This window comes from Benincasa hispida, chromosome 5 (genome assembly GCF_009727055.1).
Source record: "Benincasa hispida cultivar B227 chromosome 5, ASM972705v1, whole genome shotgun sequence".
NCBI lineage: Eukaryota > Viridiplantae > Streptophyta > Magnoliopsida > Cucurbitales > Cucurbitaceae > Benincasa > Benincasa hispida.
The window spans coordinates 12,572,564-12,599,486 of record NC_052353.1 but is presented as its reverse complement, the minus strand read 5'-3'; the positions used below and the strand labels follow the sequence as shown (position 1 = coordinate 12,599,486).

Sequence of the window (26,923 nt, the reverse complement as noted above, 5' to 3'; positions counted from 1 at the left end):
ACAATGACCAAGGAGGCCAGAGGAATCCACAGAACAACTCAGGGAATCGAGGAAATCCTCCAGCTTTTCACCAGGGTTCGAATCAGAGTCACCAACGGCAATCGCATAACCAACCTTCCACATCAAACACCTCTGTAAATTCATCATCCTTGGAAGCCCTGCTGAAACAATACATCGAGAAAAATGATGCAGTTATGCAATCGCAGGCAGTATAAAGAATTTGGAGGTCCAAGTAGGGCAACTGGCAGTTGAGCTTCGCAATCGAACACCGAGAACGCTGCCAAGTAATTCAGAAGCCCCAGGATCTCATGGGAAGGAACAATGTCTGTGATGACATTGCGCAGGCAAGTCTGACCGCCTGTGGGGATGCGGATTGCGGTAATCCTGAGGAATTTGTCTTTCAATCAGCATCCCTAACATCTATCTTTACTACTTTCGTTAACGCTTTCTCTATCGCTTTCCTCTACTGCTTTCTTCATTGCGTTATTTACTGCTTTCTTAAATTAGCCTTTACTGCTTACTTGAATTTACGTTTAATTCAATTCCAGCTTGCGTTAGTTTAATTTCATGCTTTTATTTACATTCCTGTCTCAGCATTGCGTTGTTCCTAATTTGCTGTGAATGAGTTATTAAAAAAAAAAATGAACACCACAAAGTCTTATCGACTTGCGTTGTTGATGAAACAATATATATATATATAATAACATCCGGTATGCATTACGATGACGGGTGTATCTTGCGCTGATAAGATACACTTTGCGTCCATCTTACATAAATGCATTACGTTGAGGGGTGTGTTGCGCGTGTATGTACTCTGCGCCCGTCCTCAGCAAAAACGCACTATGTCGAGGTAGTGTTGCGCTAGTAGAAATACCGTGCGCCCATCCTCCAGAAATGCGCTGAGTTGAGGGGTGTGTTGCGCTAATGCATGTGTTGTTGCCCGTCCTCCGCAAATATGCATTTGCGGTAACGGATGCATTGCATTAATCTTTATACCTGTCTCTTATACACATCTAGATGTGTATAAGAGACAGTTGTTGCCCGTCCTCCGCAAATATGCATTTGCGGTAATGGATGCATTGCGTTAATCTTTAACATTGCGCCCGTCCGAATAAAATACAAAAGATAAAATCTTTTTGAGAAAGAGTAGTCTAAGTGTTTAAGCTTCCAAGGAAATGATGACTTAGCAAACGAAAGGACGTCCTTTTATGCTAATTCATAAATGCGAGGAGCGCAGCAGCAGACTTTTTGAGAATCTCGAAGCCTATCACGCAGAGTTTGCGTTGGGCCCATCAAGGCCCAACCTACAAATCTCCCCCTTCTCCAACTAAGGAAGTTTATTTGAATCCCTCGCAAAAAGAAAACCCTAAGAATTCCTCTGCATACCAGACCTTCAAATTTCCTTCCTCAAACCAAAGAAATTTTCCAACTCTTTCACCCAACCGAAACCATGGCCGAGCAATCCTCAAACTCATCTTCCCTACCTTCATCACCTTTCCAACCCCCCGTCACCGCACGGGAGGCGGCATTCCTTGCAACTAGCCGCCATCTCGCCGCCCAGCCCAAGCCTATCCAAAGAATCGCCGGAAAACCTCGGCGAAAACCCTTTGTAGCCAAACCACTCATTCGAGAGGGGCCGAGCACGAAGAGTGCCCCTGCCACCAGACCTGAGGTGGCGCACCCAATACCGTCATCAGAAAGTGAGAAGAAAAGAAGAGATGACAAAGAGGTATTTGGGAGCATCTTAAGCAACATGGAAAGAGAGGAGGGCTACCTGAAGTCGGAGTTGTAAATCAACCCTTACTTTCAGAGGAAGAAATGGTGAAGGCTTCGCAGAGAAGTGCCCTGGCCGTTGCGGATCCTAAAGAGACTGTTCCACCAGACTCCAATGAGGGACCCATTAGGGCCATTCTGGAGGAGGTAGGAGCGAAGAAGCAGCTGGAAACGGCCGAAGGGAAGAAGAAAAGAAAAAGCAAGGAAAAACGGGTAGAAGGTGATGAAGTTGCCCGGTCAAAGAAGGAGAATAAAGAAAAGAAAACGAATTTAACAGGCATGCGTGCTACAATTCTTTACTATTATGCCCTTCTCCTTCATCTGCTGCCTGTCCTTTCTCTCTACTCTGAAAGGTTAAAATTCTAAAGAAGGTCAAGGTTTTGCGTGGCAAGCTATACATGGAGTGATAATACCATGAATCGTGTTCAATATTCCTATGTGTTGTATCTGTCGTGCTGAGTGGCATGAGAAGGACCTCGATTGTATGTCATGGGATTACCAATTTGCTCAATACCTTTGGGGTTGTTGGATAAGGTTGTTTAGTGTTTGTTGGGCATGAAATTGAGATGGTAGGGTTGTTACCTAGTCCCTTTAAAGAGATGGCGAAAGGCAAAGTTTTGCGGTATGCTTTCTTTGTCATTTTGGGGGACATTTGGCTTGAGAAGAATAAGAGAATATTTAGAAAGGTTAAGGGGTCTTGTGAGGAGGTCTTGGAGGAAACTAGGTTTAATGCCTCATTGTGGGCAATCGTCGCTATGTTCTTTTTGTAATCACGAGCTTGGTCTTGTTCTTTTGGATGGAGTCCTTTTCTATAGTTAAGGCCAAACTCCTTTTTGTTGGGGCTTTCTTTTGTATACTCTTGTATGTTCTTTCATGTCAAAAGTACGATTTCTTACATCATAGAAAAACCGTATTCTAAAATTCATTTTGTTAATAGAAATAATAGCTTTCATTAAGAAAAAAAAAATAATAAAATAAAATGAAAATCAGCCCACAAAAGACCCCTTAAAAGAAAGGAGCATCTACTAAGAATAATGTTTCCTGTTCTAAAATTCATTTGTTGGAAGATCTTTTATTTGCAACCTATGTAGTATGTAAACAAAGTTAATCAGATAAAGCATCCTTTGAGGACAAAATTTTCAGCTTGAAATAGGAACCACCCTGACGACAAGGCAAACCCAGAAAAGAAAAATGATTATACAAAATAAAAAATCGAAAAGGCCATAGCCTTGTACCTGGTTGTACAGATCTTCAGCTCTATTTGTTATATATTGTCTTCGGTAAAGTTTCCAAAGTAACCATGTGCATCCCACAAGCTGTACATCTCAATATCATCAACTAGCTTCAACATATTGCAACTAAAACCTAATCAGTTCAAAGCTCCCTTGTAGAGTAGAATACCAGTAAGAAAACTGGCAAAACAGCGAAAGCATGCTGCAAAACCCAGTGACGAATACGGCAAGTAAAAGGCTTGTAACTTTCAGCTAGCAGATCTGGACATTTCAATTCCTTGATCCTACACAAGGAGCACGCAAAGAAACTCAATCAAATGATACAATGTTTCCGCTAAATTTCAGGGGTTATAAGAAATATCGAATGGTGTACCCAAGAGAATTTTGTCGCGTCTGAAATAACCCGCCAATAGTTTCCAACGCCTTACTCTTTGCATACGTAAGAGTGGTGTTGTCAGAGCCAATACTTTCCACCAGCTCTTTACCATCTAGATCATCCCATATATCATCCTCTTTAACCTGATAAAGAATTCAAATCAAAACTACATATGCAGTATGCTGACAACAAAATACTCAGTCGTTTCAGATCAAAGGTGCAACTCAATTTCAGCCATTAAATTTAACAATTAATAAGAAAGAAATTCATTCATCAAGAGAAATAGAGGCGACGAACCAAAAAGGGGCAAGGCTAGAGAGACTTATAAGAGGAAATAAATACAAAAGTGAAAATTTGATAGGGACATCAAAATAACAAACCCAAACTATCCCAATTCCATCGCATAAGAACTTGGCATTTGCTTCACAGAGGTGAGATTCTAGCCATTCTGACTGCAAGAATTAGATAAAGCGTGAAATTTTGACAAATAAAAAATGGATAAAGAGGATTCCAGCTACCAGGGAAAAAAACTCAATACATACAAGTTTATTAACTGCTTCATTGATTACTCCATCTTCTATACATAACCTTCCATGCTTTCTATAACCATGAAGGCACTTCAACTTACCATCACGACATTCTCCATGCCTTGGACAAGGCTCACAAACATCTGAAATTAGTTACATGTTTTTGGTAAGCTATCAGACAAGAACCAAAAATAATGAATATCAATTATCAATATATCGCTTCAAATGAAACTAGTTACATCGCCTTTACATTCAACTTGGAGAATATAAATGGCATAAACATAATGTTATAAAAAGCAAATATTACCCTAGGGTAAAACGGAAAGGCCCTCTAAGTATTTACAGAAAAACAATCGATGAAATCAGAACAAAGAAGAGAATAGAAAAACTTTTAATTAGATAACATGACAGATGAAAATTTAATCTCAAATATTCCACGGACGATAAGACACTTGGTTAATCAAGGGGCGTTTCCTTTGCACTCTAAAACGGCTAAAAAATTAACGTAAAGAAGTCATTTCATGCGACTGGAAATTATTGTTGGCAAGTGAAAGAAGAAAAACTAAATGCAATGTGCAAAAGTGAGCTAAAATATGCGTCCTACTTGTGAAGAACATTACTTCACAAAGAACGAACATACGCAAGAAATCATTCAACAATGTCGTTTCCAGTTTCCTCGCTCCCATTTTCTAAAACACCAGAACACACGAACACACAAGAAACGTAACAATGGCAAGACTTACCAGAAAGCAAATCCAAAGAATCAGCGTCGGTATCACAGAAAGGCCTCGGTTGGCGACTTGCAAGTCTAGATACGAAGAAGTCACAACTCACAAAAATCAAGCAGGCGATGAAGAGTACAGTAATTAGCGCAGCAAGATCATCCTTCGAGGGGAAGAAATCGCGAGGCGGTTCCTTGATAGACTTCAGCAACATTGTAGAAGATGAAACAGACGAATCGCCTCGAGAACCGACATCGGAGTTCGTATTACGTTTGACTTTGGTTCGCTTCTTCGGAGTTGAAGACATCGATCAACGTTGTTCTTCGCGGCCTGCGTTCCCTCCAGCTTATTTCCTTTGCCTCGTTTTTAAGAGGGGTGATTGTAATCTTGGAAATTTGGGCCAATGACCTAGTATCTGGGTGTATAGTGTCAAATGACCCGATTTTTTAAAAGGCTGTCAATTGAGTTTCTATTGACATCATCGTGGTATGAGATTATAACAATTTTTCCTGATAATTGTCTCACTCTCGGTACATAGATCTTGTTCTTATTGTCTGTCTATCTTCCATCATGATGTGATTGTTTGTCACTATACGATTAATTTGACAATTTTCACGAAATCATTTGTCTACAACTTAAAATTGTTAACACACAACAAACATGTAATGGCGAATTCTTTAAAATCTAAACTTCATTTGAACGGAGTTTTTCGGAACCAGATGGAGTTTTCAGAACGGGTTTTTCATAACGGAATGGACTTTCTTGAACGTGGGTTCATTGGTGTTTGTAGGAACGTGGTCTCAGAAAAGGTGCGTAAATAGCATGACGAAAGGGGTGTGAGAGAGAGCGACAGCAAGAGAGTGAGATAGAGCGACAACGAGACTGAGAGGGAGAGAGATAGAGCGACAACGAGAGCGGGTGGGAGAGAGAGCGACAACACGAGAGTGAGAGAGAACGACAATGAGAGGTAACGACAACGAGAGTCATGAGAGCGAGAGCAATTGAAAGCGACAACAAGAGAGATCCATGTGTATTAGACGATATTCATCTGCTTAATAAAAAAATGTTCTCTTGCTTTGTAGGATGGCAAAAAAGTGTTTACTAATTCGATACGGAGGTAATAGAGATGAGAACCAAAATTTTTATGGAGGCGAGCTAACAGGAATTATTGTGCCTATTAGTAATTATATGTGATATAATTACACGTTTAATTTTGGAATTAAAAGGAATTGGAGAATCGATTAATATTTAAATATGATTTAAATATTAAACTCGTGAATAAAGATTCATGGTAATTGAATTGGCGACGAATTAATCTAATATTAGATATAAAATTAATAAAATTATTTTATTAATTTATTAATTTTATTTAAAAATTAATTATTGAATTAATTTTGTAAAATTAATAAAATTTCAATTTTTTAATTGAAATGTTTTTTGATTTTGGAAATCAAAATTAAAAAAAATAATTCCATTCTTCTTCAGCTCAATTATTCAAGCATGAGCTGTGATTCATGCAAGGCTGTTAGTTGTATGAAAGTTATGCAATATAAAGCTGAAATTTTGAGTGGAATGGAGATATAGCAATCGTTGCTAAAGGCTGAGAATTTGTGTTTGAAGAAGTGTTCTTCACACTGTGTAAAACCAGTAACCTCCTTTCCAATTTCCTTTAATTCAAGCTTGTTTTGAGTCCCACAACTCAATCTAAGGCTCCAAGAGAATAGTAGAGAAGACCTTGTGGTGATTCACATCCAAAGAAGAAGGAGATTACAGCTAAAGATCGTGATTCAATAGGTACTTCAAAGGTTAATGTTGAAACTCTATTTTAGTTTATGAGCATGCTTATTTTGCAGCTAAAATTAATGAATTAGAATGCTTAATGATCCTGTTTTGCTTCTGTTGCTTACTTCTTGAATCCAACATATGGGTGGTTGAACAGTGATAGGAAAGGCTGTGATATCAGGCTGTACAGATAAATCGAGATGTATAGTGTTAGGCTGTACAAGTGAGGTAGGTGACCTAGATAGAGGTGGGTTAGGTGACCTAGGTAGAGGTGAGGTAAGTGATCTAGGTGGAAGTGGGGTAGATGACCTAGGTAAAGGTTGAAGAGGTGACCTAGGTACAAGTTGGGTGGGTGACCAAGATAGAGTCGGGATGGGTGATATGGTGGCATCATGGCCTGTCTATGGAGTGGGAGACCTTGCCGCCTCAAACACCGTGGAACCTTTCATAGACTGTAATAGATACAAAATGGTTGACAATTGTGCTTTGATGTCTCTCATGTCTGTCTCTAGGTTTGATACACGACTGTCCAAGCTCGATATGGAGCTGTCAATACTCCGCAGGTATGAATATACAAGAGGATCAACATTGGCTTCCTCCCTACGGTCCAAAGCCTCAGGCTCAGAACGATCCTCCTCGGGTACAGAGCGCTCCTCCTCAGGTTCAGGACGTACGTCACCCACTAGCACATCATGAAATATATCCTCGCTAGGGGTGTAGTAGACTAGTGGATGTTCATGTCCTCATCAGATTCGTCGTCCCTCACTCCACCTTCTGAATTATCCTACTCATCACCTTCCTTACCTTCAGAACTATCCACTGAACTACTGCCACTCTTTGAACTACTAGAGCTCCCTCAACTCTCGGTGTCGAAATGTACTTTTCTTACAGCCTGTCTATCAATTAGGGTGTCCCAAAACTTATTCTCAACATTGGACATGACAAGATCCTCTTTGACTTTTGTCTACATTAAGGATCCAACCCAATAAGATGGTTAGGGTATATTTAACAATCAAATAAACATATTGTGGCTAGATTGAACTTACATTTTGATACTAAAAAGTGTCTCTCTCAAGTACTTTGAATGACACCGAGTGGGAGCATGACCACCGTAATATACGAGGCACAACTACCTTGCTCTTTCAATTGATAACGTTTCCTGCTATCCACAATAAGATCACATAAGTCCGCACCTAAACAACTCGTATTTATAACTATGTTAATGTTAAACCAAAGATAAAATTAAGTTAAGGAACATCTACCTGGAATGCTTGGGGAAATCCACGGAGTGAGTACTTCACAACATATTTTTTATTTCCCTTCACCTTCTCCTTGTATAAACCAACCTTATCATTTAGTTTAGTCTTGAGGGCATTGAGCGTCCTCTGCCAAATAATTGTACCCCAATCAAGATTGTTGTAATAATCCATGTCTTCAACATCTTCAAATAGAGTACGATCGACAACACTATTTTGCTTGTTCTTACCCATCATTGCAACCTCTGTGTAATACACTAGGGTGATTTTAATAGCATCATCGTCGTTTTCAAATACCAAATTCTTGTATTCTTCTTCCAGTAAATTGAGGTGGAATGCGTCTAAGGTCGACCGATTAATAAAGTACCTCATCACAAGTTCTTGTGAGGACCTCTCACTCTGTACAACTCGCTTAGGGGATCGCCACAAACCAGTGATCAATAAAAAATCATCCTTCGAAAATGTGACGACCTTTCTTCTAACAAAGAAACTAATTGAGTTCACTCTCTACTTCGTCACTTCCCTCAATAACATATGGTGGATAATTGAGATATTGGATACAAGTTTAATGTCTACAAATCGTCCAAAAATTGTTCTCTTGAATATCTCCAACTACCTTCTAGTAAACTTCTCCTTCACAATCTTGTTGGCATTTGCAACGTGGGCCATGCTCGTTACTTGCCCGGGAATCCTATCAGCTTCACGTATTTTCAAAGATTTTGACATCTTAAATTACTCATGCATTTTATGAACATTCAATTTTTCAGTTAATAGGTTCGTACTAAAAAATCACTAACAATACATACTGTTAAAGTTTCGCTCTCGCTAATCTTGCTTATCTCGCTCTCGCCCGTCTCGCTCTTCTCCATCTCACTCTCGCCCTATATCACTCTCGCAAAAATCGCTCTCCACCTTGACTGGCTCTAACTATATCTTCTTCATCCTTAACCAATGTAGAACACATAAAAAACACATCGAAACCCAAAATAAAAAACATACGCGACCGATTAAACATCGAAACCCACAGAACATTATCGATCAAACGAAACCAACATAAAAAAACACAACACAACATGCAAGAAAAAGATTAAATTCACTTACCCAAGAACTTCGATATAGTAGTAGAGAACTTCGATTACGACAGTAGATGGATGATGGTTTTGCAGAGCGAGATTGAACGACACTTACACGAGAAGTTTGAGTGACTGAGACAATCATTGCGTTTGAGCACACGAGTATCGTATAGACTGGAGGGGCATTTTTGTAATCTCCTACCTTGATGATGTAAACAAAGGGTCAATTGACATTTTTTTAGAAAATTAGTCATTTGCCATTATGGGCCGAAATATTAGGTCATCGGCCCAAATTTTCCTTGTAATTTATATGGCTAATTTATAGAAAAATCCTATCTCAATTATTTTAGGATTTTTATACAGAAGACTTGTTTTAGGAACTAAATGAAATTTGGCCCAAGATTCAATTTTTTGTCCGAAAAATTATCTTTTGCTTATGTTGGTCAAACGAATTTGCTTGAAAGTACCATTTTGTCCCTAGATCGCGCGCTCACCTGGTGCTCAAATGAATTCTCGCTCCTCATTCCTTCTTCTCGCTTTTTCCCATCAATTTTGAGGTTTTTTCCCTTCATTCGAGTTCTCATTCTCCCTTCTTCCTCTCGCTCCTTAGTCTCACACTCGCTTCGTCCTCTCGTTTCTTGGTCTCTCTCTCATTCTGATTCATGCTCCAACTTTATGTCTTTAATTCGAGAAGAAGAAGATGATGACATAAACAGAAGAAATCGTCATAAAAGAGGGTGACTGGGGAAATTCCAACAAAATGGATCGACGGTAGAAGTAAAAGTCTGGAAGAACAAATGCAAAAGAAGAAAAGAAAAGTTAGAAGAAGAAACGCAAAAAAATGCAAAAAAAAAAAAAAAAAAAAAAAAAAAAAAAGAGTAAAAAAGTTGCAAAAGGAAGGAAGAATAATGCATTTGAGTTAAAGTATTAATTTTACATTATACCATTAGTAAAAAACCAAAATTCATTAATTTTGAAACTTGGAGTTACTATTCAATTTGAACCCTATAAAGGGGTCTTCTAAACCAGAATTATTTAGCTTCTAAACCTAAGGTTTTTTTATATAAAATGCATACATTTAGTCTTTTTTATAGAAAAATCAAGTTTAAAATAGCAAATAGTTCATAAATGGCAATTTTTAATCTTAATTGTAAAAAAATAGCTAAGTTTGGCAAGAAATCTTTTAATTTTGGTATATTTTTACAGAAAATTACTTGAAGACAAATTGTTGCAGTATTTTAAAAAAACAAGTTGCTACAGCAATCGACCGTAGCAGAAAAGTTATTACAAATTTGGTTTCGGCAGAAATTTTGGGTCTCTCTCCTCAAATATTGCAAATTAGGGCAACTCGTGGCCTTCCTATCTTTAGCAGCCACCACCATCTACTGAACTCTATAAATAGATTCCATGTCTCACCCAGCAAACCATCCAAAAAAGAATGTTAACAAGAGCGTAGCTCAATTGACACAGTATTCATATTATTAACCTAGAGTTTAGAACTACATTAGTATTGATCTAATTCATTTGAAAATTTGGAACTATTATATCTCGGTTCATCTTGAAAGAGTTTGAATCAAGATAGATCAAGGCTAGTGAGCAACTATATCTTTAAGTTTTAGTTCTTGTCTTATTTTAGTTTGAGTGATGTATTTCACTACTTTAAGTCAAATTTCCAAACACTTGACATTTTGCAATTCCATTTCATTTTATAGCATCATCGTAATAAAATAGTTTTTAGTTCCATCTTGTTATTCCTTTGTTTTCTTTTCATATTAATATTGTAATTTTTTTTTTTTTCGCATTCGTCTTTTTCCTATCTCATTTTCTCAATCCGTTTTATACGAAAGTTGAAATGTTAATGCTGGATTTTCAGATAAAAATGTTGAGAATCTAAAAATCCAAGATCGATTGAGATGGACTTCAAGTTTTCGAATTAATTAATTTTTTTTGCTCATTTTTGTTTAAACTTTCACTAATTTCCAGCATCTTAATTCATTGTTTTGGTTGAAGTTTTGTGCCCTTCCCTTACTAATATTTCCTAATTATTCATTGCACTTTCCTTCTTGAAGTTTGGCTATCATTTTTCCATTTAAATGTTATTGTCATTACCTTTCTTATAAATTCTCTCTCTCTCTTTCTCTCTCTCTCTTTTCTATTTAACATTATGGTCCATCTTCTTTAATTTAATTGTGTGCTTTATCATTTTATATTTGAACTAGTTTAATTTTGGGGATTTAAATATTTGATTGCCTATAATATAGGAGTAGAAGTCTAATATGTAAAAGACCAATTAGAATTTAATTGTTCAATGCTAAGTTTTCTTTTATTGATTTATAGTTTTATTATTAGTTTAGATCTAAATTAATATACTCAAAATCTTGTATAATATGAAAATGGTTAGATTAGGTTTAGAACAAATAAAAGCAATATAGGACAGAAGTTTAGACATAAGATCTCACTTTCGACCCTATACATAGGGGACCTATATAAAATCAAAGGGTTGTGTTTTAAATCAACTAAGTTACATTAGCCATAGAAATATAGGTTCAATGACTTAGCCTCCTAAAGATACTTCATAGAAGGTCAAATAGGTGTAGAATTTGATTTACCTTAAGCAATTCATATTAAATAACGAAATATTTAAATTATATTCAAATGGGGAAGGAAGAGGGCATTTCCATCGCGAAGGATTCAATCCAGCCACAGGTTCCCCTACGGCTACCTTGTTACGACTTCACCCCAGTCGAAGACCCCACCGTGCTATGCGCCAATAAGACCACCAAAAGCCTTTGTGGCATAAATTATATTCAAATATATTTATTCTCCCATATTATATAGTTTTAATTTGAATCATATTCATAATTAACTATCTACTAATGTATCTAAATACATTATAACTTATATTAATTGTATATAATACAATAAATATAGTTTCCTTAAATAACTTGAACACTTCAAATTATTCTTTCAATATCTTGATCCTTGTCGATCCATTATGACATGGGCCTATAGATTATAAGCTCCAATGATCCGAGATTAATTAAACTCTTGAATTAATTAATTTCTATTCATTAACTACGGGCAAACCACTATAGACCTATAGTAACACTCTTATGCCCTCTAGGGCAAGTTGCATCTATGGATATAATCATTATTCGTAAGTTGATCCTTCACGAGATTTTCATAATTATAGTTGGATCAAATGTCTGTCTTACCCCTGTAATTACCTCTATGTCATCAAGTACCATTGATCCTTTAATAAACAATTTGTTTATGGTCCAATCATAAACCAAGTCCCTCTTGGGTCAATGAGAGGGTGGGGCCCCGTTGTTTAAGTCCCAAAGTCAGCGCTTAAAAAGAACTATTCATCTACTTACCCTATACGGGAAGGAGCGAATTCCATCTTGTGAAGTTACGTTGTCAGCTCCCTAATCGGTCAAGTCTCCAAAATGGTAGACATATTGAGTCGGCAACATGGGCCACTCTCACTCATGCAAATAAAAGGACGGACCCTTATAGATGAGAGTTCAAAACTCACTCACGATTAATATCGAGTTACATATGATCATCCTATGAAATATAAATCACTTCAATTAATAGATTTACAAAGTGAGATTTAATATTTCTTGGTTCAGTCTTATATAAACATTTTGCTTGATTGGATTAAGTTATGAAAAATTAAATATAAAATAAAATTATAATTATTTTGTTAAATATCAATAAATAGTTTATTACATTACAAACAATGAGATTTGGGCATTAAACCCAACATCATTAACTATAGAGAGTAATTTTGGATCGGTATGAAAACTTTAGATATGATGAATTGAGTTTAATTATTTTTTCTTAAGTATGCTCAAACTAAACTGATTAGGTACTTTTTAAAATAAACTATTTTAATAATACGTGCATTGCACATGGATTTAAATGTCTAAAATTGTTGCATATGAATATATTTACATATTGTTATTTTCATCATTTGAATTAATTGTTTCTATTTTTTAAACTAAAATTTTATAAAATATAAATTAGATAAATTTGATATAAGGTACTTAAGAGATGTGGAAATTAAATTGAAAATTTGAGATTTTTTTTAATTCTAGATTTAAATAGTACTCACGTGCCTTTAATGTATAGGTCATTTTAAATATTTAAGTATGATTTACACATATCTAAATTTGTGAATAATGGTATATATTTTTTAGATAAACTCTTAATAGAAATTTTAAAATAGCACGTATTAAAAAAATTCTGAAGGTGAAGAAAGCTGACATTCCTAAAACCACATTTTTAGAACAAGATATGGACAATATGAATTTCTAGTAATGTCATTCGGACTGACAAATGCCCCTGCGGTATTCATGGATCTTATGAACAGGATATTTCATCCCTACTTGGACCAGTTTGTGATAGTATTCATTAATGATATATTAGTATATTCTGGCAATAGGGAGGATCATACAACCCACCTGAGGATAGTATTGAAGACGCTACGAGATAAGCAGTTGTATGCTAAGTTCAGTAAATGTGATTTTTGGTTAGATTGGGTTATATTTCTTAGGCATGTTGTCTCAGCAGATGATATCAGTATAGATTCCCAAAAGACGGAAGCAATAGTTAATTGGGAACGACCCACGGCTGTTCAGAGATACGTAGTTTTCTAGGTTTGGTAGGTTATTACCGGAGGTTTGTAGAGGGTTTCTCTAAAATAGCCCTTCCATTAACGAACTTGGCCAAGAAAGGCATGAGGTTTGAGTGGTCGTCGGAATGTGAGCATAGTTTTCAGGAGCTGAAATAGAGACTAGTATCAGTGCCAGTGCTTACCTTGCCTGTTCCAGGCAAGGACTTTGAGATTTATTGTGATGCATCCCGACAAGGATTGGGATGTGTGTTGATGCAGGATGGGAAAGTGATTGCATATGCCTCTCGTCAACTTAAGAAGCACGAGAGTATTTATCCTACGCATGATCTGGAACAGGATATTTCATTCCTACTTGGACCAGTTTGTGATAGTATTCATTGGATATATTAGTATATTCTAGCAATAGGGAGGATCATACAACCCACTTAAGGATAGTATTGAAGACACTGCGAGATAAGCAGTTGTATGCTAAGTTCAGTAAATGTGATTTTTGGTTAGATTGGGTTATATTTCTTAGGCATGTTGTCTCAGCAGATGGTATCAGTATAGATTCCCAGAAGACGGAAGCAATAGTTAATTGGGAACGACTCACGGCTGTTCAAAGATACGTAGTTTCCTAGGTTTGGCAGGTTATTACCGGAGGTTTGTAGAGGGTTTCTCTAAGATAGCCCTTCCATTAACGAACTTGACCAAGAAAGGCGTGAGGTTTGAGTGGTCGTCGGAATGTGAGCATAGTTTTCAGGAGCTGAAATAGAGACTAGTATCAGTGCCAGTGCTTACCTTGCTTGTTCCAGGAAAGGAATTTGAGATTTATTGTGATGCATCCCGATAAGGATTGGGATGTGTGTTGATGCGGAATGGGAAAATGATTGCATATGCCTCTCGTCAACTTAAGAAGCACGAGAGCATTTATCCTACACATGATCTGAAGCTGGCAGTAGTTGTTTTAGCTCTGAAATTGTGGAGATATTACCTATTTGGAGAGCGCTGCAGAATATTCATAAATCACAAAAGTTTAAAATATATCTTTGATAAAAAAGAGTTGAATTTAAGACAAAGAAGATGGATTGAATTGATCAAAGATTATGACTGTTCCATCGAGTACCACCCTGGTAAGGCTAATGTTGTAGCGGACGCATTAAGTAGGAAATCCTCGGGACCCAAGGCCATTATTGGTTCAATGAGAGGAATGCTATTGCAGGAGTTCAGGAATTCTAGAACCGCTTTATCAGTGGGACTGTCAGGAGGAGTGATAGCTACATTCCAGGTAAGGCCTACCCTAGTAGAAGACTTTAAGCAGGATCAGGTGAAAGACCCTGACCTTCAGAAAATTGCTGATGATGTAAGTAAGGGAATCAAAGTTGAATTTCAACTGAGAGCAGATAATGTGCTAGAGAAGGAGGGAAGAATATGTGTGCCTAGTAAGCTACAGCTTAAGCAAGCCATTATGGAGGAAGCACACAGTTCTGCTTATGCTATGCATCCAGGGAGCACCAAGATGTATAGAACTTTGAAGAGATCTTACTGGTGGCCTAGGATGAATAGAGATATAGCAGAATATGTGGATTGATGTATAGTCTGTCAACAAGTGAAACCTGAGAGACAAAGACCAGCAGGATTACTCAATCCACTCCTAGTGCATGAGTGGAGGTGGGAGCATGTGACAATGGACTTCCTGTTTGGATTACCTAGGACGCCCTTAGGATATGATGGTATTTGGGTAATAGTCGATAGACTAACCAAGACGGCCAAGTTTATACCAGTAAAAGTTACTTTTACACTAGACCGTCTAGCTAAGATTTATGTGAATAGGATAATCAGTCAATATGGAGCCCTAGTGTCGATAGTGTCAGATCGAGACTCGAGGTTACTTCAAAATTTTGGCCTTGTTTATAGAAGGCTATGGGCACTAAATTGCATTTTAGTATGGATTTTCATCCACAAATAGATGGACAGTCGGAAAGAACTATACAAACACTGGAAGATATGTTAAGAGCTTGTGTATTACAATCAAAGGAAGTTGGGATACACATTTACCGTTGATTGAATTTGCATATAACAAGAGCTACTATTCTAGTATCGGAATGGCTCCCTATGAAGCGTTGTACGGTCGACCTTGCAGAACCCCAGTATGTTGGAACGAAGTCGGAAAACGAAAAATTATTGGGTCCAGAATTAGTTCAACAAACAACAGAGAATGTGGAGCTTATCAGGGATAATCTTAAGGCAGCCCGCGATAGACAGAAGAGCTATGCTGACAAGCGAAGAAGAGAACTAGAATTTGAAGTCGAAGATCGGGTATTTCTTCGACTGTCCCTATGGAAAGGAATTCTTTGGCTCGGGAGAAAAGGGAAGTTAAGTCCACGATACATTGAACCATATGAAATTGTGGAACGAGTTGGTCCAGCAGCATATAGGTTGCAGTTGTCGATGGAGCTAACTCGTATTCACAACGTATTTCATGTGTCAATATTAAGGAAATACGTGCCCGATCCTATGCAGATACTAGCAGCACAACCAGTACAGCTCAAGGAAGATTTATCTTACGAGGAAGAGGCCATCTAGATTTTAGACAAGAAAGACCAGGTACTCAGAAGTAAGGCGATTCCTTTGGTGAAGGTGCTATGGCGTAATCATGGAATCGAGGAAGCTACCTGGAAACTTGAAGAACAAATGAGAAAGAAATATCCCCAACTTTTCAAATGACATATCAGGTAAATTTCGAGGATGAAATTTCTTTAAGGGGGAAGTGAATGTAAACCCCGAACTCTAAGTTTCCTAGATAAGCATGTCTAGTTAAGGGAATGTTATATTAAATACTTAACAATTGGGAATCTATAGTTATTTATAGGAGTTGTGGAGAAAGGAAAAGAAAAACATATTAAATGAGGAAGCTCATTTATTGGTTTGGCTGGAGGCACTAAGTATGGGGTGACGTGGCAGTTTAATCCTTGAACTTTGATGGCGACAGGAAGATAAAAAGGAAGAAGAATTTCAAAAGCTTGGTTTCGGCAATTGGCATGAGCAAATTTAGTGAAATTGGTGCCATTTGAAAGCTAGGAGAATCTAGTTTTCGAGGTTGTCTTGTTGGAGAAAGATTGCAGGAGGAGAAAAACAAGAAGTGAAGAATTTGCAGAGGAGGCAGAATCTTGTATTAATCAGGGCCTGAGGTGAAGATTGGAAGCTCCAGGCCAAACTATAAGGAATTTTCAGCTGAAATTTTAAGGTAAGAAAGTTACTCAATTCTAAACAAGTTTGTAGAAGGAAGTGTCTTGAAAAGAGTTCTGGATTTTGAGTTATGAATTTTTGAAGTTGAAACAGAGAATCTGTGCAGAAGTAGACAGCTGCTTGGGAAGAACATGAAACAACTCACCGTGGAGAGCGAGAGCGAGATGAGGAGGATAAGGATCTCGCTTAGGATGATAATCTCGCTGATTTTGTGATGAGAATCTCGCTCGAGAAGGAAATCTCACTAGAAATGTGGGTTGAATCTCATTGGTGAGGAAGCAAAGCTTGTTAGAGGAGGTGAATATCGCTAGGATGAAATTTTTGCTAGGAAAAGCTTGATCTCGCTCATGATGAGGATCTCGCTCATGAGGATGAATTCACTCATGATTATTATCTCGCTAGTAATGTTGTCTTTGTTGATGAAGGTTCCATTAGTAAATGAACTATTTGAGTTATTTTGCTAAGAATTTTAAGTAGTTTAATCGGGAATTATGTCCTTTTAGGCCAACAAGAGCTAGGAGAGGCGTATAAACCGTTAAGAGCCCGACGAGTTGTGAGTGACTAAGTGAACTTAATATTTTTTATACTTATGCATATAAGGCCAAGTAAGTTACAGTAATGTTAATGGTGAATTTATACTCCCTCAAGCAACAAATGGTTAATGGATAACTTAATGTATCTTCCCCGACTTGTATATGTTTAACACAGGCCAATGTATGTTGTGAAATCATTACAAAAGTTAAGTTTCTAATATTGAAATATGCTTCCTAGAGGAAAGCTATGATAGAATGAGTTCTTGTGTAAATGACATGCAATGAAACTTAATTTGATGCTACGAAATAACCCGATACTGAAGGACATGGAGAAGGTATCTGGGTAATAGTACCTAAGGTATTACGGTACTTAGAAAACTCCATGTGCACGTAGGTAGTTCTGAATGAGAGGCCGAAGTATGGGTCTTCTAGGCCATACACCACCAAAGGGAGGCAGAAGTATCGGTCTCTTGGCCCGTAATAGAGGTTGGGAGCTAGAGCGTTGTAGGCTCGTTCTCAACTAAGGAATAATGATGTTTGATGATGTCCAAGAATGGTTTAAAGCTATATTTAGATAAAGTTGCTTGAGATACTCATCAGTATACTTACATGTTTATAGTGATTTAATGCATGATGTAATATGATTCTATAGTCACTCACTGGGCTACCAGCTCACAGATTTCTTGTGTTTTCCATTTACAGGTAGCGGTCAGATTCCTCAAGGTTGATCCTTTTGCTGTTTGCCATTGAAAGGCTCGACTTATTAAGAAGACTTAGGTTGATGATCTGTTTATGTACACATGTTTTGAGAGGGACTAGGGCTTTGTTAGAGATGTTTGGGCCCAACTGTAAATATTTTTTCTTCCGTAGATGTTATGTCATGGCTGTATGCATGTATTTATATAATCTTACGTAGGACCGTAAGGAGGCATGCTGTATACATACATTATTAATGTTTAACAGGTTGGCATTTGGATTAGAAGGCTAAAGTGGTGAGTGTTGGCGGTAAGGCTAGTAACTACCATGGTCATATCCTCTTTCAGATTTAAAGGATAATCTGGGAGGGGGTGTGACACTAAACTCTTTAGTCAAGGGATCCACCATCCATTAACTGCCAGACACTCCACTAAAGACCGATAGCTTAACTCTTCTTACTACAGATATATTATGTGTCCATCTTAACCAATCAACAGTGCGATAACCCTTCACAGATCGCTCGTAAGTATAGCTTGGCCAATAACCGTTATGCCCCTGTAGTTACATCTAATCCTTAAGTACTACTGATCCCTTTAATGAACATAAGTCATAGTCCTACTATGACTGAGTCCTTTCTTCCAAAGAAAAGCTGTGACCACTATGTTCAAGCCCCGAAATCAGCCCTTAAGGGAGCAATCTATCTACTTACCCCTGCTTTGGGGAAGGAGTGAATTCCATCTTATGTAATTGAGTTCTCAGCTCCCAAATCAAACAAGACCCTAAAAAGGTAGGCATGTTGAGTTGGCAATCTGGCCACTCTCATCCATACTAATCAAAGGACTGCCCTCAAAGGTAGGAGTTTCCAAAACACTCAGGATTAAGGTCATGTCACCTATGGTCGTTTAGATGAGATGTAAGTCTCCAGTATCAATAGCATTATATATAGAGATGAATCATCTCGTGGTCCGGTCTTATACAAACTCTTTATATAAGACACCCCCGCTCGCATGTCTCCACATGAACGGTCAGGATCTACCATATGTAGTAATTTATAACACTTACAAACCTTTACAAAGTGGGCCGTATCTATAGTGTCACCAAAATTAGGTATCCCACCTTAATCCTTATACTACAGACCTATTTTGGTTATCCTTAAGGCATGATCCACTTGTATATCTCATACACATGCTTAAGTTTATATACGATAACCATGGAGCTTTGTTTATTAGATATGAGTAAATGCCAAAATGAAAAACTCTTATTTTATTCATAAACAAAGTGTATAATTACAAACAACGAGACTTTGAGAGAATTAGGACACGAATCCCAAAAATCTCCCACTTGTCCTATGCCTCAGGAGACTAATGTATAATACAATAGAAATACATGTACAATATACAATAAACTAGGACATACCTTAGTATCATCTCCCATTTTGTCTTAGATAAGATGCCGCATGTCCCGCAAACCCAGACTCTCCAGGTGACCCTCGAACACTTTAACTGTGAGAGCCTTTGTAAAGGGATCAGCAACATTGTGCTCCGACAAGATCTTCGTGACTATCACTGTTGGATAGTATCAGCATGCAGCGAAAGTGACGAGGATCGATAAGCACTCTAATTCATTAATTTTGGTAGAAAAGAAACATGCTCAAATAGAATTTAATGGGTTTCAAGACATACCTTTGAAGAACCGTTGAAATCTTGATTTCCAGCTACTAATTCCTCCAAATCTTTGTACAGACCACTACAAGATCTTCCCTACTATTCTTTTGGTGCTCTAGATTGAGTTGTGGGACTCAAAATAAACTGGAATCAAAGGGAATTTGGAGAATGCTTACTGCAACAACTCAAAATGAAGAACACCTTCTTTCATGAATTTTCAGCTAAAATTCTTTCGGTTGCATCACTTCAACTTCATTCCAATCTCTTCACTATATTGCAGATTATCATGTAAAGAGATTTGCTGCATGGGATGTAGCTCATGCTTGGAGTTATTGAAGCTTGAAAGTAATGGGTTCTTTGTGAGCAAGTTGAAGATGAAGATGAAAAATCCAATTTTTCATTTTTGTGTTTTTCTATTTTCAAAATCCAATTTTGATTCCAAAATCATATTTTATTTCTAAAATAAAAATTTATTAATTTTACAAAATTAATTTTCTTAATAAAATTAATAAATAATTATTTAAACAATTTAAACAATTCTAATTAATTTAATATCAAATATTAAATTAATTTTTACATAATTCCATCTTCAAATATTTAAATCATATTTAAATATTATTTCTCCAATTGCATTTAATTCTAATTTGAACACTTCAAATTAACTTATCACACTATTCTAGAACTAATCCATTTACGAGCTGGTAGGGGGACCTCGCGGACCTACAGATTATGGGCTCCAACGATCCGAGGTTAATCGGCTAAACTCATTAGACTGATTGAACCCCCATTCGTTAACTATGGGTGATTCCACTAAAGCCCATAGCCGAACTCCCCTCATTATAGATATATTATGTCCACTTGATATAATCATGATTAGTAAGTTAACCCTTCACAGGCTATTCGTAATAACGACTAGGTCGAATCTCTGTTTTACCCCCGAAATTACCTCTTGTTCCTTAAGTCCCACTGATCCCCTAATGAACAATTGATATGTGATCCAATCAACAAATTGAATCCCTCTTAGGCCAATGAGAGAGTGAGGCCTCTTGTTCAAGACCCAAAATCAACACTTGAAGGGAACAACCTTTCTACTATCCCTAATCGGGTAGGAGTGAATTCCGTCTTGCACCCTATGTCCCCAGCTATTCATTCGGTCTTATCCCCAAAATGGTAAGCTTATTGAGCAGAGGCAGTTGGTCTACTCTTACTGTTTGCATATCAAAGGATAATCCTGAACAAACAGGAGTTCATAGTTAGTTCAAGATTAAGGTCAAGTTACCTAAGTCGTCGCTTTGAAATAGTCAGTCTTAAACAGTAAACAATGTTATAAAGTAAGAGTGACTGGTTTTGTGATTCTATCTTGCACAAAACTCATTTACACAGGACACCCCCACTTCTCATGTCTCCGCATGAACGAATTAGGCTCACTTCGTTTGTAGCATTTTACAACTCTTTGTAACAACTACAGAGTAGGCTGCATCCAATAGTGTTACCAGAATAAGGTACCCAACCTTATTCATATAGTATAGATCATTTTGACTATTTACTCAAATCTGATCCACTTGTATACATAAAGTTCAAGTTCTCATGTAATAGTCAAGTGACTTTGGTTTATTGGATTTCTAAAAAATAATATATTCAATAACAACTTTATTGAATTTTTAGAATAAGTTCTATTGTTTACAACCATGAGTTTTAAGACATAAAACCCAACAGTATCCTTATGTACTTGAGCCTGACAACAGGTGAGAAAGTTTCCTCATAGTCAACTCCCTCGATCTGGGTAATAACCCTTTGCCACGAGTCTAGCCTTAAAGATTCGCACCTTTTCATCTACACCTCTCTTTCGCTTATAGATCCACTTACACCCGATAGGTCTTACCTCATCAGGTGAATCCACAAACTTCCAGATGTTATTGAAGTACATAGACTCCATCTCCTGGTTCATGGCTTTAATCCATTCATCTTTGTCAACATCCTCCGTTGCTTTCTTAAAAGACAATGGATCCTCGACCCCATCATTAGAAATGACGTTCTGGGCTTCAGTCAAACCCATGTAGCGACCGGTGGGTTCATAACCCTCTTACTACGTCGAGGCAGTCTCAACTCTTGAGCTGGTTGACTAGATGTACCGACCTTAACAACTCTTGTTGATCTATCGGCCTGTTCAACAACTCTTGTTGAATCCTCAGTAGTCTCAGTCTCACTAGAAATCTCACATAAAACGAGCTTATTTCATGGCTTATGATCCCTCATATGGTCTTCTTCCAAGAAGATAACATTTGTAGAAACAAACACTTTGTTCTCACTCGGATCATAGAAGTATTCACCTCTCGTTTCCTTGGGATAGCCTACAAAAAAGCAAACTTTCAAACGCGGTTCCAACTTCTTTGGGTTAGTCATAAGCACATGTGCCAGACACCCCCAAATCCTGAAGTGGCGTAAAATACCTTTACTGCCTCTCCACAACTCAAAAGGTATTTTAGAAACACTTTTCAAGGGAATGTTGTTCAGAATATAGCATGCAGTCTCCACTGAAAAACCACAAAACGAGTTTGGAAGATTAGCATAATTCATCATAGACTGAACCATGTCCAACAAGGTTCTATATCTTCTTTCTGATACACCATTCTACTGAGGTGTACCTGGGGTCGAGAGTTAGGATGCAATCTTATGTTCTATCATATAGTTATGGAATTGGAGGTCCATATACTTTCTACCACGATCAGATCGTAGTGTTTTTATCTTTTTACCTAACAAGTTTTCACCTTCAGCCTTATACTCCTTGAACTTGTCAAGGGCTTCAGACTTATGTTGTGTTAGGTAGAGATACTCGTACCTTGAATAATCATCTATGAAGGAGATGAAATATTCATATCCACCTCGAGCCCTAACACTCATCGGACCATAGAGGTCTGAATGTACAAGCTCCAAGGCTTCCTTGGCTCTGTAACCTCTTCCAGTAAAAGGTCGTTTGGTCATCTTGCCTTCGAGACATGATTCACAGACCGACAAAGAGTTTTCTTCTAAACTCTTTAGAAGTCCACTTTTCACCAACTGCTTAATCCTATTGAGGTTGATGTGACCTAACCTTATATGCCAAAGATGGTCGTTTTTCTTAGGGGAAACCTTTGGTCTTTTAGTTGTTGTCGCTATACTGAACGTTTCAGTGTTAAACAAGGCTTTTGTGACTAACGACCTTAGTACATACTGAAGAAACTCTTAAACAAGAGTATCCATGAGCACGTTCGGATCTTTCCTATTTCATTGTGATCGAATTACCACACACACATTCTAACAAATAGGTATGCAAATTAACACTAATTAATGACATGCTTTCAGAAATAAAATACAAGAGATTGAGTTCATATACTAATTGAAGACTATCTTCACTTCGAACTCAACCCAGCGGAAGCTAACCTCTCTACGTTCTTTGTCGCCTAGCAAACAGTCGATTACAAGCAGCACGATCGTCTACACGAACGACAGCACACGAACAAGCAGAAGTGGGGATGACACCACCACTTAGAGCCCTTGGTATTCTCGGAGTGAGAATCCAAAGAAAGGGATGATTGTGTAGAACGACAAACAAGTGGGAGAAGGCTATTGTATAGCAGATGCTTATCGTTTAGAGAAAGCTACATGATGTGTATGTTTTACTAAGCGATCGTCCAGTAATTAGTAAACGATCGTTTAGAAAACTCGGTACGCTAAGCGATCATTTAGAAAAGCTGAGCGATTGTTTAGTACGCGAGGCGATCGTTTAGGCGATAAGGCACTATCGTATAGGCTCTCAACTAAACGATTGATACGTTTTCACACCTTAAGCGATTTTTTTGAACTCTTTGCAAAATGAAACCAATTTTCATTTTATTCTTCAGTTATAATAACCGAATATGATTTTCCCACTAATGCACGATTGAGGATAAGTTTCCGGCCAATTATCACATAATTAACCAATTAATTAATAAATGAATATAATCATATTATATTCTTAACCAATAGTTTGATATCATATATCTACTATAGTAATTTCTCCTCAACTTGATATAAATCATATTTATATCTAGTTTCCTCCAAAATAATGTATCTCATACATTTACTCAATTACATCATATATAATTAACCAGTTCAATTATATCATATATAATCAAACTCCCTTTTGTCAATTTGAACATTTCAAACTGACCTAAAAACTGATTTTCGACTTTATCCAAGCTACCTAGAAGACCTTATGGACCTGTGGCTCGAAGCTCCAACGGTACTTGAATAGCTGACTAAACTCTTTAGCCACGAGATCCACCATCCGTTAACTGTCAGGCATTCCATTAAAGACTAATAGCTGAACTCTTCTTACCACAAATATATTTCTATGTCCATCGGATATAACCAATCATGAGTACGATGACCCTTCACAGATGCTTGTAAGTACAACTAGGCCAATTTACCGCTTTGCCCCTGTAGTTACATCTCACTTCTTAAGTACCAATGATTCCTCTAATGAACAATATAACATAGTTCAACTATGTGTGAATACCTCTCGGGCCAAGAGAAGGTGTGTGGCGCCACATCGTTCAAGCCTTGGAATCAGCCCTTAAGGGAGCTATCTATCTACTTGCCCTTGCTTCAGGGAAGGAGTGAATTCCATTTTGTGTAGCTGAGTTTCTAGCTCCCAAATCAGATGAATCCCCAAAATTGTAGGTTTAAGTCGGCGACCTGACCACTCACATCTATACAAATCAAAGAACCGCCTTCAATGGCAGGAGTTCGTAACTCACTTAGGATTGATGTCATGTTACCTATGGTCATTCTAGTGAAATGAAGTCTCTGTCATGAACGGTGTTATATAACGAGACGTTAACACTTCGTGGTCAGGTCTTATACAAACTCTTTGTATAGGACGCTCCCGCTCTCATGCCCTTACATGAATGATGAGGATCAGACCATCTGTGACAAGTCACAACACTTGTGATCATTCCACAAAGCGAGTCACATCTATAGCGTTATTAGGATAAGGTTTCCCTCCTATATCCATATACTACAGACCATTTTGGTTATCATTCAAGACATGATCCACTTCTATGTTAGCACATACATGCTTAAGTTACATACTGATAACCAGGGATTTTATGTTGATTGGTTTGTGGTAAAGCAAATAAAACAAACAATTGAGCAAAATCAAGATGTGAAGTAAAATATCATATATTATACAACATAAGCCTTCGTACGAACTATTTACAAACTACAAGACACGAGATTTTAGGGCATCAACCCCAACACATACAATTTACTTTCCATTGAATCAAAACCAATCTCCATTCCATTCTTGAAAATAAACACTTTATTCTCAGAAAAGAAGACGGTATACCTTTGTTCAATGAGACAAGAAGCCGAGATTAAGTTCCTCTTGATATGAGAAACTACAAAAACATCATCCAGTAACATATAACGTTTCTTGTCCAAAAATAACTTTAGTCTGCCTATAGCAAAAGCTGAAACAACCTCACTAGTACCGACTCGAAGAGTCATCTCTCCCTGTGGCAACGTTTGCCAGGAACTGAATCCTTGGTAAGAGGAGCTAACATGATTGGTAGCACTCGAATCAAGGATCTAGGCAAACCATCGTTCTCTACCAAACACGTCTCCAAGACCAATAAATCACATTTATTGTCTTTAGAATTCTCCTCTTTTGGAGAGTAGTGGGATCTGTATTAGAACCTAAATAATCTCCAAGTTGCATTTCAGAGAACACTTCTCTTCCATGAACCTCAATAGAGTTAGCAACAATTGCTTCCTCTTCCTAGAGTTTAACTTGAGAACTGACACTACTGGTTTTGTCATCCATCCCTTTGTGCTCGAAAAGTAAGAACTGACGTTTAAACAAATCTTGCAACGAGTCCGTGATCTCACACAAAATAACCATTTCTCAACCCTTTTGGCCAATACATCAGGTATGCTAGCCAAAATGTGAAGTCGAGCCAATGAATTAGCCTTCATCCACACCTCATATATATTACGAACACTTCGTGGTGCATCAAAGGTTAGGACTTGAGGACATTCCTCAACCATGACAAATTCGAGGTCGTTTGCCATGAACAACGTTTTACACGACTCTTTCCATTGTATGTAATTGGTCAAATTAAAGGCATTAAATGGAAATACAAACAAGTTACTGAAAACAAAAACACATTGACCTACATTAGGTTTTAAGCAAATACCTGTTGAAAAATAAACAACATCCAATAAGGTTTAGCAAAACTAACATGAACCTTATGTGACATCTAATTTTGCAATGACGCTTCAAAGATTTAGAACAAAAGTCATCGAAGGGAGGTCAATTATCACTCCTATGAATTGACAAGTTCTCAACTAGTCATTAATACCAGAACAACTTTTGCTCCTATAACGATTAACCATAATTGATTTGGTCAAGAAATCATTAACTTACTGAACAATCTCTCGTAAGTGTAACCCGCCATTTTAGGTCCTAGAAGTCCGCCCCAAGTAGCCAATCGAAGGGAAAAAATCTGTTTGGGGCAAAATCTAAAGCAACTGTATCCATTTCTGGAGTTCACCTTGATCTTGACCAACTACAAAAAATCCATCCGAAGGGGGATGCTCCTAGGGTACCACGAGGGAGTACAGAATGATCTCATGGTGTGAACCAATGACAGACCGTAGGACGTCTTGACACACACCCTTCACCCACTACTATAAACACTCTCTCTATCCACCTTGATTTTGACTCATGCAAACAACATCCGAAGGGGATGCTCCCAGGGCACCACGAGGCCAAGAATGAATTTCACGATGTGAACATTCAGGGAGAAACATGAGTGAAATCATTGACATATCAGATACATCTCTTCCTCCCACTGAGTATTTTATAACATAGTGTTTAGTTTACTTAGAAAAAACACGGCTAAGAATTTTAACTAAGTCACTTGTTAGGTTTTCCCAAGAGTAACTTTTACCTTGGATAGTTGAAACAACTTTTGATCATCATCCATTAAACTCTTTAACGAAATCTTTAACCAACTGTTGCATGCTTGCAGAAAATCTATCTAATTCATCTTTCCAGGTAGGTTCCCAGGTAGAGGTGTTCCGTTTCCATCAGCTTACGAACCCCAGCCTAGACAGAACTCGACTTAGACAAAAAGTCCCTTATAGATAGATTTAATACAATTTTAATCTTTTATGCCAATCAATGTAATCCTATTAAATAGATTTAAAAAGATTAAACTATGTTGCTAATCCCATTAAAACCTTTGAACTTAGGTCTATCTCAATCCAATTTTAAAACCCTTTTAAAACATGAGTTCACCCTAAGTCCGCATGCAACTCTTTTTTATCGATTTTAATTCTAATTTCCTTTAAAACACTTATAACTAGAAACAACCAAAAATGAACGCAACACTA

General features: G+C 37.4%; 1 protein-coding gene across 10 annotated transcripts in view; it reads right to left on the bottom strand.

Moving 5' to 3' along the window:
• The window catches only part of LOC120078048, an 18,311-nt gene extending 13,292 nt beyond the window's left edge, over positions 1-5,019 (bottom strand). For all 10 annotated transcript variants that reach the window (XR_005481895.1, XR_005481897.1, XR_005481893.1 and 7 more), the window contains exons 1-6: positions 4,652-5,019; positions 3,924-4,051; positions 3,762-3,833; positions 3,379-3,524; positions 3,175-3,289; positions 3,009-3,089 (exon numbers count right to left, since the gene is read on the bottom strand). Coding sequence is in view for 1 of the 10 variants with exons in the window: in XM_039032234.1 (XP_038888162.1) it covers positions 3,009-3,089; positions 3,175-3,289; positions 3,379-3,524; positions 3,762-3,833; positions 3,924-4,051; positions 4,652-4,937 (828 nt within the window). In the remaining 9 variants the exon portion in view is untranslated. The remainder of the gene's footprint in view (positions 1-3,008; positions 3,090-3,174; positions 3,290-3,378; positions 3,525-3,761; positions 3,834-3,923; positions 4,052-4,651) is intronic.
• Positions 5,020-26,923: the final 21,904 nt, after the last annotated feature.